General features: G+C 31.3%; 1 protein-coding gene across 5 annotated transcripts; it reads right to left on the bottom strand.

Annotated features, from left to right (window-relative positions):
- Window positions 1-262: 262 nt before the first annotated feature.
- On the bottom strand, window positions 263-11,148 carry LOC129915490 (anosmin-1). Of its 5 annotated transcripts, XM_055995041.1 has the most exons (9): window positions 10,902-11,147; window positions 10,644-10,810; window positions 3,222-3,403; window positions 2,750-3,162; window positions 2,566-2,684; window positions 2,303-2,514; window positions 1,911-2,245; window positions 690-756; window positions 263-632 (listed from the first exon to the last, which is right to left on the bottom strand). In XM_055995041.1, the coding sequence occupies exons 3-9, from the start codon at window positions 3,399-3,401 to the stop codon at window positions 453-455; spliced, it is 1,506 nt and encodes a 501-aa protein (XP_055851016.1). In that variant the 5' UTR covers window positions 3,402-3,403; window positions 10,644-10,810; window positions 10,902-11,147; the 3' UTR covers window positions 263-452. The 5 variants fall into 5 exon arrangements, with proteins under 5 accessions (XP_055851016.1, XP_055851020.1, XP_055851017.1 ...); XM_055995045.1 differs by having other exon boundaries at window positions 2,303-2,499; window positions 10,644-11,148; XM_055995042.1 differs by lacking the exon at window positions 10,644-10,810 and having other exon boundaries at window positions 10,902-11,148.
- Between the last annotated feature and the right edge of the window lie 1,652 nt (window positions 11,149-12,800).

The following is a 12,800-nucleotide window of genomic DNA, read 5'->3' as shown; positions in this document are numbered from 1 at the left end:
TAATCAAAGTATACTATTATGTCGTGTCATGCAATCCTCTAGTACGAAAGTTTTATATTTTGACCAATAAAATTGGAAGTATAACATTCTTGTTAGTTATACTTTTTAAGTTGTCAGTCACAGTGTAACAATTGACAAATATTTATAAGTTATAACCACAGGAACTTTAGTTTGATTGCTTCAAGTTAGGGTGTCAATCCAAATTTAAAATTGATTTCAGATATAAGTATATTTTTTTTTATTAAATAAATATATATTTGAATAATTGTTTTATGGTTTTTATTTAAATAATAAACAAAACTAAATCTAAATAAATATTAACTGTAAAAGCTAACATTAAGTAAATTGACTTTTTTTTTCATTCAAATATGTTATAATTTTGTTTGCAATTTGTATGTATACCTACAAAAAAAGTTAAAAAAAAAAACAAATTTTTATGAGTTGCATTTTTGTCAGCAATCAACATGAATTTTTGGAAAACGTTGATGCCAATTTTCACACTCTGGTGTAGTAAAGTGATCTGTTGATGAATTTACTTCATTTTCGGAAGCTTTCCCACTGCCAAGTGGATCAATTGTTCTTATGGTGTAAGTTGTATTGAATTTAAGTTTTCCATATTCTATATAATCCTTCTGAAAATCAAGAATGGTTTAAAATTTAATTAAATATTTTTTTATTTATTAAATAACCTTAGGTCGAATGGCTCCATATTCGCGATTTTCACAATTTAATCCACCAGCACAGATTTCAACTAATCTAGAATAATAAGAAAAAATAACGGTTTTGTTTAAAAATATTTAGACAAAAGTGTGATTGGAACAAAATATGCTGTAATGAAGTTATACCCTTTTCCTTCATAACTCGATCGTTTGAGGACGACGAATAGTTATTAACTTATTCATGAAAGTTTAATATTAGCTTTTGGTATGAGAACCAAGGATCAAAAAAGTCTATACAAAAAAGTTGGGTGGAAGGGTGTTTTTTTTCGCCACCAAGAGGAAGGGGTTGAAGGTCAAAAATATAGTGAACAAAACTGTTTGTGGAATATCATCATATGACACATGTTTTTATTGTATTATTTGATGCTCAATGTAATGACATAAAAATAAAATCAATACGATTGCTCTTAGAAAAGTTATTGCCGATTGAAAACAAGGGTGCTTGATTTATGACTTTAACAGGTAAAATATTATCGAAACCCATGTGAAAAACACGATACACTGATGAAATTCGGGATGAAGATTTTAGATAAAGCAGGGAAAGGGTGTTTTTTTTTGAGATGTTGAGTTATGTGTGAGAAAGGTATCACAACAGCTGACATACATTTTGTTAATTTTTTAAACTTGGTGAAACAGTTTTGTTTGTTATAAGAACTGAGAATCTACAGAGTCTACAAAAATATCTTGAGTGAAAGGGTGTTTTTTTTTTTTTCTTTTTAAGAAATGATGAAATTCGGAAATAGTACCACCAGAAACTGGGACAAATATATAATAAAAGGTCCCCTTACAAAATTTAATAAAAATGTTGTCTTTCCCATGGGAATAACGAATAAAATGAGTCTTTTCATGTGAAATTGTGTTTTTTAGGTGTACAAAAAATGTGGGTATATTGGAAAAACTAATAATTGGAATTGGAAAGAAGAATCTAAAGTGTTTAAAAGAATATCATGGTTAAAAAGGTTTTTTTTTGTGATAACAGAATTGATGGGCCACCCTTATGAAATTTGATAAAAATGTTGCATTTGGCATAGAAAGCAAGAATAAAGAGTTTAAAAAAAATTTAAAGGGTGTTTTTTTCGAAGTGACAATAAAATCTGTAATTGGTCCCAAAACGCCAATGATTCGTGTAAAACGTCTAAGAACTTAAGTATAAACGTGCCGGTCGCCGGATATGTGTAAAATGGGCCTTACCTTCCTTTCTGCGGATGAAATCCCGATATTTGCACAATCATTCCAAATTTCTTACTCGGACGAAATTTAACATTATATTTAGATGAGTTTTTACTATGGCTTGCCGCATCCTCCATCAGAATATTATTATTATTGGCTGCATATGTGATTGTTTCTTTGGACGATTTGTGTGTGGAACATTGAAGTTTTCCATTTTGTACTAATGGCATTGTAGTATTAAATAGCAATGAGACTTTTTCCGATTTCAAACGTCTTCTGCCGCTAATTGATATGGCTTGTACTTGAATATAATAACAAGAATCTACGACAAGTCTTGTTATTTCAAATTGAGTTGCCTGTAAAAGAAACGATGTTATTAACAGTTCCTAAATATATAACTTGAATTATCTTACATCTTTAACAAAAGTTTCATTTGCAATCAAAGAATCATCATTGGACCTTACATACAAGGCCCAAATAACTCTGTATTTTTCTATTGGTAGATCCGATTTTGCCGGGCACCATGCTACTCTCAGAGACATCTGTCCGTTGGGAAGAATTCTAGATGAAAGCACTTGAAGATCTGGTGGTGACTTTGGTGGCTTCGGATCTGCACGAATATTCTCTACAATCAGAAGAATAGAGCACATATTTTCTAAGATAGTATAACACTTACGATTTGATAATGCAAAAGGTTTAGATGGTTCTGTGTAGCCCCGGAAGCCATTTGCATTGATAGCTGCAACTCGAAATTGATACCATCTGCCGGGTTTCAGCTTGAATGAAATTCCTGTTCTTTGGTCGAGAAACAAAAATTGAAAAATGTTTTCTGTATTGTTTGGCATGAAGGCTTTACAAACCTTCTTGTTTTATTTTCTGAAATTTCTGCAATTTTCTCAACCGATTGCCATTGCCAGTTGCCAAGTTTTCGTGCTGAAAATAGGCTTCCAACGTGATGTCTGGCTTCAACGTGATAAGCGTAGACGGAATTTGCTGATGCTTGAATCGTTACCTCGCATACTCTTTGACCTTTGGGTAATTTGAAAGCAATAATCTTCGGGATGGGTGGTAGTGTTGGATCTTTGTCAAGGCCAACTGCATCCTGACATACAGGACCACAAGTACTTGAACAGCATTTTTGTGTTTCAGGGCAATCAAAGTCATATTGGCAGGTATCAATACATGCACCAATATGATTGGAAAATGTTAGACTGGGACATTTACCAGGACGAGGTGTCTTGGTCATTTCAAATCTACATTTTCTTTCGCAGTCCTTTTTGAAGAAGAATACATTTTAAGACTTGAAAAGTAAAGAAAGTAAAAGAAACTTACGTATCGATTTTCTGTATTTGGTTTGAAACACCTTGCATAACATTGTATTTCTATTATTTTATCTTTAACATCGATGGCCCTATTTGCACGAACTCTACGCTGATGTGCTCCGTATATGTCTTTTGTTCGCAAAATACTCACAGCTAGTAAAAGGCAAAAGAACTGTTTAGCTTCCAGCATTCCTAAAATAGGTGAATATACAAAAAAAAAAACAAAATTGTATTCATTTGTAAATGCTATTTTCATTTTAATTTTTAAATAAATATAAGTTATAGATCCCTGGAAAAAAAACCTGACATCAAAACAGGAAGAAAAATCAAGAGTGATTTGAGGCGTTAACTGCTATTTAAAATGCGATTATTTAGCAGATATTAATATCTGCTTTTTTTAAATGCTGCTCACAGCTATCACTTTTTTTTTTAAATCGCTCTTTAGTGCAACCGTAAATATAAACTTAAATCGTTCTTGGAGGTTTGGAAAAATTATTCTATGTGTACTAACACTTTAAAGGACACATACTAAATAAGAAAATAAAAAAGATTGAAGAAAACTTCAAATCCAACCCACCTTATTTTAGATTGAAGTAGATGCATCTATTCAGCAGACTTTACTGAAACCGAAAATATTAAAGAAGTACAATAAAAACACGTCGAGATAACAATCAGAACATTAACGGTAAATAAATTTTAGTATTTCGTCAGCGATAGAAAATTTTTGATTAACCTTTAAATTTTGTTTAAAAAAAAAATGCTCTAAAGAATAGCATAACTTTAGTCCCATTAAGACACAATTTTAAAGAGAAAGTCTGTGCATTTACGAACGCAAAAATAAACTAACAAAAAACAAATACGATTACATTCATAAATCTAAACCAAACTGTCCACATGCACATCACGATTGTTATGTTTTCGTCAAACAGAATGTTGCCCATGAATAAGAGCCTTTTTTTTTTATTCTTGTCCTGGTAAATGTTTTATTAGATTTTGAAAACGATTTTTATTGATTGACATTAAAATAGATGATCTTTCTTTTTAAATAAAAAAGTTGAAAACAATGTTGCAGATTGTTTAAAATTGATGGGCAACATTGTTTCTTCAATTTGACACGTTCATGCTATAATAAGCGTGCAAAAATGCCAGACTTATTTATGTTTATTGCTTTATTTGGATTTAAATACTTCAAAAGCAATTGCTAACATGCGATCGCTGTCGAAAATAGTATTTGATGCATTTTTTGAAAATTAAAATCGTGTTAAATCATGCGGATGAAATGAATGTTCAGAAAAAACAATTCATCTAAATTAAAAGAAAATCATTGAGTTTTTTAATTAAACTAAGATTTTATTATTAAATTTACATTTTGAACATAACAAGACTCTAATTTTTATATTTAAATGGTTTCTTTTTTAGATTGTTCTTTTTTGATAATTTTCGGTTCAAAATCATATAAAATATGTGAATCATTACTTCTTGCTGAAGGATGTTTTCCAGCCATAAATAAATTTGGATATTTGAACTTCTTTCGGTGCAATCGATAAGATCTATAAATTTGAATACCATCTGGAGGGTTTTCCAACATTTCATCAAGAGCTTCATCAATTTGTTGGCCAGTTACTTGTGTTTCCATTGAATGTGTGGGTTTCTTTTTGGTCTTTGTTCGTTTTGTTTTTCGACGAATTTGTTTGATTTTTCGATTTTTTGATTGAATTTTCATTTTTTTTATTAAAAATTTATTTCCGTTGTTTGTTTAAACTTTTGTGAATTTTTGTAGAATTTTGATAAAAAATTAATTGATGAATGACTTCAAATTCATCGGTTAATATGTATGAGAAAATGTGAGGATAATAGAGAGTAGAACAACTGATTTCAAACACATTGATAAGATTTTGACACTGACATAAGGGACCTTATGCAATAAAAATGAGCTTAAGCTCTTATCCCACTTTTCAGTACATTTTCTTCAGATCTACCTCACTTTCTTGAGATAGATCTCAAGAAAATGTACTGAAAAGTGAAAATGCAAATTTCCTTTTCTGGCTCGTGAAAAAATTATAAGCCGGTGTTACCATGAAAAATCAGTTCTGAAGGCTAGAGTTCAGCTGTCGAGCAGCCAGCAAAAATATTATCTTCAACTTTTAGTTGTATGCAGGGGCTATTATTTTTTTTGTCTTAATGGGACTAAAGTTATGCGATTCATTATAAGAAAACAAGTATACATTAATTTGCGGTCAATATGGCGTATGTGTAACATTATTTCACAAACAAAATTTAAAGGTTAATAAAAAAAATTCCTATCACTGACAAAATACTAAAATGAATTTACCGTTAATTATTATAGTTTAGCTGTTGTTTTTTAATGATAAAAAGAAAACTTTTTTTTATTGTTTTGAGTGTAAAAATCTCGCTAAAATAAGTGGTTTACTTACAAAAATAATTAAGTTTGACGAAATGGAAAAATTTAAGCCCATGGTGCAGCCTTGTTACTACTAAAGTGATTTTATTCTTTGAGCCTTTCAAGCTATTATTTTATTAACATAGACCCACAAAATATTAAATATTGTTTTTTAGCGCATTAACCGAATTTTATATTCTTCAAAGTCTTCGATACGATTAGTTTTCGTTTGTTTTTCAAAAACGAATCCTCACTTAAAGGCTTGATCTAAAAACATATAAATAGTTGAAATAGAGTTTAAATATGTATGTGTACAATTAGCCCTAAATTTTTCTCCGATTTACTGATATTTTCTATTCCTCCTTCTTACCTGCGTGTTATCTACATGCTTCAAACTTAGGCATTTTATTCTATATATATAATATCGCCACACATGCAAAAACCAGAGCATGTATCATTTCAATAAAAATAATAAGGAACAAAAATAAAATGCAATTACTCAGACGCAGACCCCAAGTTTATCAAACTCTCCTCCTTATCTACTTTTGAACTAGCCAATGTCACACAAAGTATCCCTAATATTAGCATGATGATGAATTCAATGCACTCTGTTCGTCTTTATACAATTTTATATGTAAGTCACGTCAAAAATGAGAAAAGGAAACAAAAGTTCAACAAATGCAGTCATAAGGTGTCATTTAAAATATTGAAATATAGAACGCAGAAGCTGTTGACATAATGCATTTAAACACACACAAAAAAAAAAAAAACAAACAAACCAAAGCATAATATGAATATTTTATTTATTTTTGTTTGTTGTTTTTTTCATTATTTTGACGCAAAACACTGTCTGCACTTGACCTACATAAAGAGTTGGCGTTATATTCACCCGAGTCGCATAAGTGTCGCATGAAGAGTCACGTTTTTATCGAAATTAATTTAATGATGCACCGCCATAAAGTGTAAAAGTGCGACTGCACTTCATCGCACAACACTCATCTATTTTGCGTTTGAAAAAATACACGTACTCTGTGAATATCCTCATTAAAAAAAAAGTACAAAAAAGTTGATAATTATAGAAACTAATACTCTTTATCTCATCACACTGTATGGCTAATGCGCGCACCATACCGCACTATCACCCCTGCAAACAATGTCAATTCGCAATCTGCATCTACGCAACGCAACTATGCGAATACACCAAATACTCGTACACCAACTAAACAAACGAAAACGAGTCATCATCGCATCGTGTGCTCCTCTCCGCTTTGGGATTCCTAACAAGAAAAACATCCTACAAAGAATCTGCTGCAACTCTTTTTTTTTCTTCATTCATTTTCTTTTTTGTATAAGTTTTTTTTTTAATCAGCGATAAATAAAGGTATTTTAAGGGTAAGGTATGTTTTCGTAAAAAAATACGAGTGTCATGACACTTTTTTTCCTAAGACCCACCGTTTCTTAGGTATAACGATTCAAAAAGTTGAAGCTGAGTTACTGAAATTTCATTATTTTTTTAGCTTGAATTTCGTTCTTTAAGCCTGGTACGCTGTTCGCGCTAAATTTTAGGTGAGATAAAATTCCCATACAAGTTATCGATAATTTGTATGGGATCCATTTTAGCTCGGCTAAAAATTTTCGATAATTTGTATGGGAGATAAAATTTAGCGCGAGTTGCATACCAGGCTTCAATAGTTAAGAATATGGGGAAAGCAAAAAAAAAATGGAAATTTTCACCATTTTTCCGAATGGAGCCCTTCTCCCGAAACCATTTCCCTGGGAATTTTTGTTTAGAATAGGTCTGAATATATACAGGGTGTCCGATAGAGAATGGACAACCATAAAACGGCTGATAGCTACACTTATGACTGTTCTAAAAACAGACAGAAAAATGTTCTATCGCAACCAGTTCATATAATATTGGCTTTTTTTCGTTCAGTGTATTTAAAATTTTATTATCTTATGTTTTCGTTCACTACAACCATGAATGAATGAATTTTATTTATTTCTTTTTTTTATAATTTTCTACAATAATTGGATGAGTACATAAACACTTTAAAAATTGCATAGCTATTGCACATTTTCCTTAAAAAAAATTTTAAACCTGTTTTTTGATGCAAAATGTGAAAAAAGTATTTTATGAAAAATTTTAAACACCTGTGGTATAAAATAAATCTATAGAAAAGTGGCCAACTTTCTTAAAAATATTCACCTTAGACGAGAATATTTTTAAGAAAGTTAGTTTTTGTGACCTTTGACCCCAAGTAAATTTTTTTCCTGGTCTCGGATCGATTTAATTTATGATGGTGTTTCCAACAATCCTACCAATTTTCAGCTTGCTAGGAATTAATGTAACCTTGGATGTCTAAATTGGCCTGACTATTAGGTAAAGCCTGTATTAACTGGAACCCAAATGAGATGAGATTTCGCATATCGCATATGTAAAATCGTATATAAGAATTTTTTTTCCTTTGAAATTCGAACTGACCTAACTGGCGAAATTATATCATTTCTGGTCTTTTGAAAACGGGCTTTAAGATTTTACATTGAGATTCGATAGGAGATAATTTGTGAAAATATCTACATAATTTGTACTTTGTTCGAAAGTTTTTCCATGTACTTGTACCTAAATTTCGGATTCTATGGCTATAGTTTTTGAGTAAAATTATTGTTTTTTATGATCGAATAACGATAAAAGACAATGTGAAAGCTATTTTTCTTCTAGTTTTACGATTTTACCAAATATGTATTTTTTTTTCAAGTGATGTATTTGCACAATTTTTTTCTGATTAAATTATTATTTTTAGATAGCCTATTTATGTATAAGGCTTCAAAATTTCTTTTTCTTGACTCTTCTATGATTTTTTTTTTTTTCAATTGCAATATTAGTCATCAAACCATCCTTTTGAATTTGACTTCTAATACCTCAAAAACAGATCATTTTACGGAAAATTTAAGGATACATTAAAAATTTCTATTTATGTATGTAATTCCTTACAAAAAAGTAATGTTTACTATATTAGAAATTTTTTTTTAATACATTTAAGATCAGTTTAGAAAAACCATTAAACCATTAAAACTGACACATCGAGAAAGTAGTTAAATTTTACGTTTTGCACTTCAGTTTTTACATTACAGAAATTTCAGAATGCATCCATTAAAAGCAGAATTATATTTTTTTGACTCCTGCCATAGTCTATAGTTTGCAACGGGCTTTTGGTCTGGTAAAATACCGATTTATATTTAAATGTAGTTTGGAGCATTTTTTGTTTAAAATGAATGATCGAGCACATCCACGATGATGTCGATGAATTTGTCATAAGAGTCAATATCCAGGCAACATATGTACTTGTGCATTGTACAATAATTAGAAAGAATTCACCTTTAAAATGGCAAAAAAAGTAAACATTCATTTAAGATTAACACGACTAGGCCCAAATAGATAATTTAATTAATTAATTACATTATTTAAGACATAGGTATCTACTACAGCCTTATAACAAAAACTTATCTTATACAACGAAAACCGAAAATTTCTTTAATTTCTTTTTGATATTTTTGGTAATGATGCACTCGACACTCGAGGTTGAAAACTTTGCTATCTAAAGAAAATGTAGGATATGCTGGGGTAATTTTGGGCTTAGAATCACATAGTTTTAACAAGTCACAATTGGGAATGTCAACTTCACAAAGGCTCTGGGGTTTTTTTTGTTACATTTGATTTATTTATGTGATCAAAGTTCGCAAATACTTATATATATCCTTTTAGGTTATTTCTTTTCTAACGCACAAAATAAATTAATACAAAAGCTCCATAGTACGGTCATCGGGGTGTATGAGTAACATTTTTTTCCAAAAACTGTAACCCCTATCATCTAGGGTCAACATAGGGCCCAAGTAAGTTCTTTAGCTATTGTTATTATTTTAAACAATATTGACTTTATTGCAGCAATCAAGAAAACCAGAAATTTAAAAAACAAATATGAATATTAAATAGTTTTTGAGATACAACTACTGGCCGTTTAACCCGAACCTTGCTTTTAAATATTTAAAAAAAAAAAAAAATACACAAACAAGCTTAATGAGAAAATATAAAACTCCTTAAAGAATTTCATTTCCGTATACATTTTCTCAATCAGAATTTTATCACAATTCTAGAACTGCATTCCTTATACACATCATTTCTGTTCAAATTTTCTTCTTTATTTATTTTTTTTTTTTTGTACCATCAATGGGTGAAAATTTACTCTGTCATTAATGCGTATGCTATAGCTACTACTTGTCCTTAGTATGCTAAAGAATTTCATAAAAAAAAAATAATCATCATCATGCATTTAATATCCCTTCCTTGAATCACTATGATGCTATACAACGAGTACACATATGTATAAAGTCCACTTAAACAAAAAAACACAAAAATAAATAAAAACAAAAAAAAAACTAAAATAAATACAAACAGAAGAAAAATAAAAAAAAGATTCAATATGCTTGATTCTTAATTGCGCTACCAGATAAAATCTAGAAATGAATAAAAAAAAAAAAATACAAAAAAAAAGAAAGAATCATTTCGAAATTGGAATCACTGCGAACCACAATTTATACTTAATATATGCATTCAACCCGAACAAGGCTTAAAAGAGAACTCATCACAAAAAGGAATGCTGAATGGTATTCGCCAGACCTGGCGCCGTCCCCGTATATATGCGCCTCTCTCTGATGGTAACTCAAACTCTAACTATACATAAAACTCTTTGGGTCTCTGGAATTTAGGTCGGAAAAAAAGATTTCCTTAAGGGATTCTTCTGTTTTTTTTTTTTTTTTTTTTTGTATTTTTCTGTGAGATGTGAGATGCGTCCCATTACCTCCGTCTCATTGTCGCCAATAGTTTAGTCCATCAAGCATCACACAAAAAAGCCACACAAAAGTCGGCGACAGACCCCAGAAGAGTCGTAAAGGTATAGAAGTAAAAGGGGTATCAATGAATTTGCTATTTAATTTTAAAAAATCCCAACAAATTACTTTGCAACAACATACCTAAAGGCAAATGAAGATTCCTCGGCGTTCACAAATTGATCTGATAATGGCACACACTCTCCCGAAAATCACATTATATCGATCGCTCTCGGAAAGAACTTCGTGATTCAAATGCTTAAAATTTCCGCAAAACAAAAAAAAAAAAAACAAAACCAAAACAAAAACAACTAAAGCAAAAAAACAAAAAACCTAAAAAAACAATCACACACAAAAACGAAATGCAAATCAAACAAAAAAATTTGTATTCAATTCACGCACTCGAAAAGCGTTCCCCGCGAGAATATATCGGCAACAACTAACTTTCCGGAGTAACAAATCAATTTGAATGCAATTTAGGTTTTCGTATCGTGAGTCGTGAGAGAATAGCAGCAGTAGCGAGCACAGCACACAGCGAGAGTATAGTTGTTAGCGTTTTGGTTGCGGTCGTTTTGCCGATATTATTGTCGCAGAAGCGCAGTATTTTGCCGAGCCAGCCGTATTCGACGATTTGTTGCACTCGACTGAGTGATTCAGAAATTCAGATTGCCCATGCCATGCCATATATATTGACACACTATTTTGTATCGGTGGTATGTCACACAGAGAAGTAGTGGCAGTGGCAGTGGAAGCAACAGCAGAAGCAATACTGTCAGAACCGAGCAGTGGCAAGATAATAGACCGGATGGGAATCGTGTATACTCGACTCGTATATGTTCTGCAACAACCGAATGCTGCTGATGATGATGTTGATGGTGGACCAGAGAGGCCGATATACAACACGGTAACTTCTTCTTGTTTGGAAGTTTTAAACCACCATCAAAAGCCAGTAGTTGTATAGTCCAAACCGATATGGATGAACTAACCAACCAACCAGCTACTAATTCAGCACTCTGGCAAATCGACTCTCGACTTGACTCGCACTCGATTCGATTTGACTCGACGTCGTCAGTCCTTGTGCCGTAATCTTCAGGGAAGAACTAAAGTTGCGTAAAGAGAAATGCCCCTTGCGGGCAAACAACATACTGAATTTAACAGCAGGAGCTGGCCAATAGGCCGGTGCGGTGTAGATGGCCAGCGCGGTCGCGGTCAGGTTTATTGCTTTAACTCTGGTCTCTGCGAGCTCGCACTCTCTGTTGTTGGTTGGGTTGAGTCATTTATGCTAGATGGTGTTTTATTCTTTCTTATTTTTCTTTTTTTTTTCATTTTCTGTTTAACCTTTATAGGGTAAGTAAGAAAGCAAACGACACAAAAATGTTGTATAGCAAGACAACACAAAAAAAAATAAAAAAAAAAAAATAAATAAAGTGAATTAGTTGAAATTCTACATCGCAGGCTGTTTGAAGAAGTGAAGAGTTTGATTTGGTGGACACAAGAGCAAATGATTTTAATAGAACAAAACTTACATGATTGTTTTTAATTCATAGTAATTAATAATAGGGTGCTATTATGGTTAAGTTTAAATATAAAAGTTATGGAATTTAACATTTCACATTTAGCTAAAACATGGAATGTGCCAGGATAATCTTTGACTTGGTGCTAAAACTTTTTTGGTTTCTCCAGAGATATTTTGTTTCAAATTTGGTATAAGATTGTATGTAATGTGCGATATTATAATCCTTCTTGGCTTCGCCTACAATATATATCTGTTTAAGGCAAAATCTATGTTACGGGCATGACAAGCTTTACATCTTATTTTGTGATAGATGTTACAAATTTTAGTCATGAAAAAAAAAAAAAAAATGAAAAATTGAACATGTTGGACGTACAGCTCTAAGATACTTATATGATAAATGTTGAGTAAAGTTCCTTACATTGAGTTCTATGGTCAAAGAGAGTTTCACTCATTCAACGAAGACCGCTTTTGATAAAATAGACTCGTAAATAGAATTTATTTTCGAAATCTGTTCTAAAAGCTGTGTTAAACTCAGAAAATAAATTTTATTTACGAATATATTTTATCGAATGGGGTTGCGAATTTACAAGAAGATTTGTATAGTGTACTCATTTTTTTTAGTTTAAGTTTATAATAAAGAGTAAGATGATATTGAGAAGATTTTCGTTAATACGCTTCTTTTCGATAAAATAGAAGCAAACACATTTTTTTAATGATCAAACACTCTAGTGCACACTGCACATGCACACCCAAATATACGTTGTTTCTGTTTCTTATGGTACTTG

This window comes from Episyrphus balteatus, chromosome 3, assembly GCF_945859705.1.
Source record: "Episyrphus balteatus chromosome 3, idEpiBalt1.1, whole genome shotgun sequence".
Classification (NCBI taxonomy): domain Eukaryota; kingdom Metazoa; phylum Arthropoda; class Insecta; order Diptera; family Syrphidae; genus Episyrphus; species Episyrphus balteatus.
This window is presented reverse-complemented; position numbering and strand designations above follow the sequence as displayed.

What these genes read in the sequence shown, in the direction of transcription:
- LOC129915490 (XM_055995042.1), bottom strand. Translation starts at nt 3,401, where the DNA reads ATGCTGGAAGCTAAACAGTTCTTTTGCCTTTTACTAGCTGTGAGTATT. An exon ending in CAAATACAGAAAATCGATAC is followed by an intron (nt 3,163 to 3,221) that starts GTAAGTTTCTTT and finishes TTCTTCAAAAAG; the next exon opens with GACTGCGAAAGAAAATGTAG. An exon ending in TCAGAAAATAAAACAAGAAG is followed by an intron (nt 2,685 to 2,749) that starts GTTTGTAAAGCC and finishes TCTCGACCAAAG; the next exon opens with AACAGGAATTTCATTCAAGC.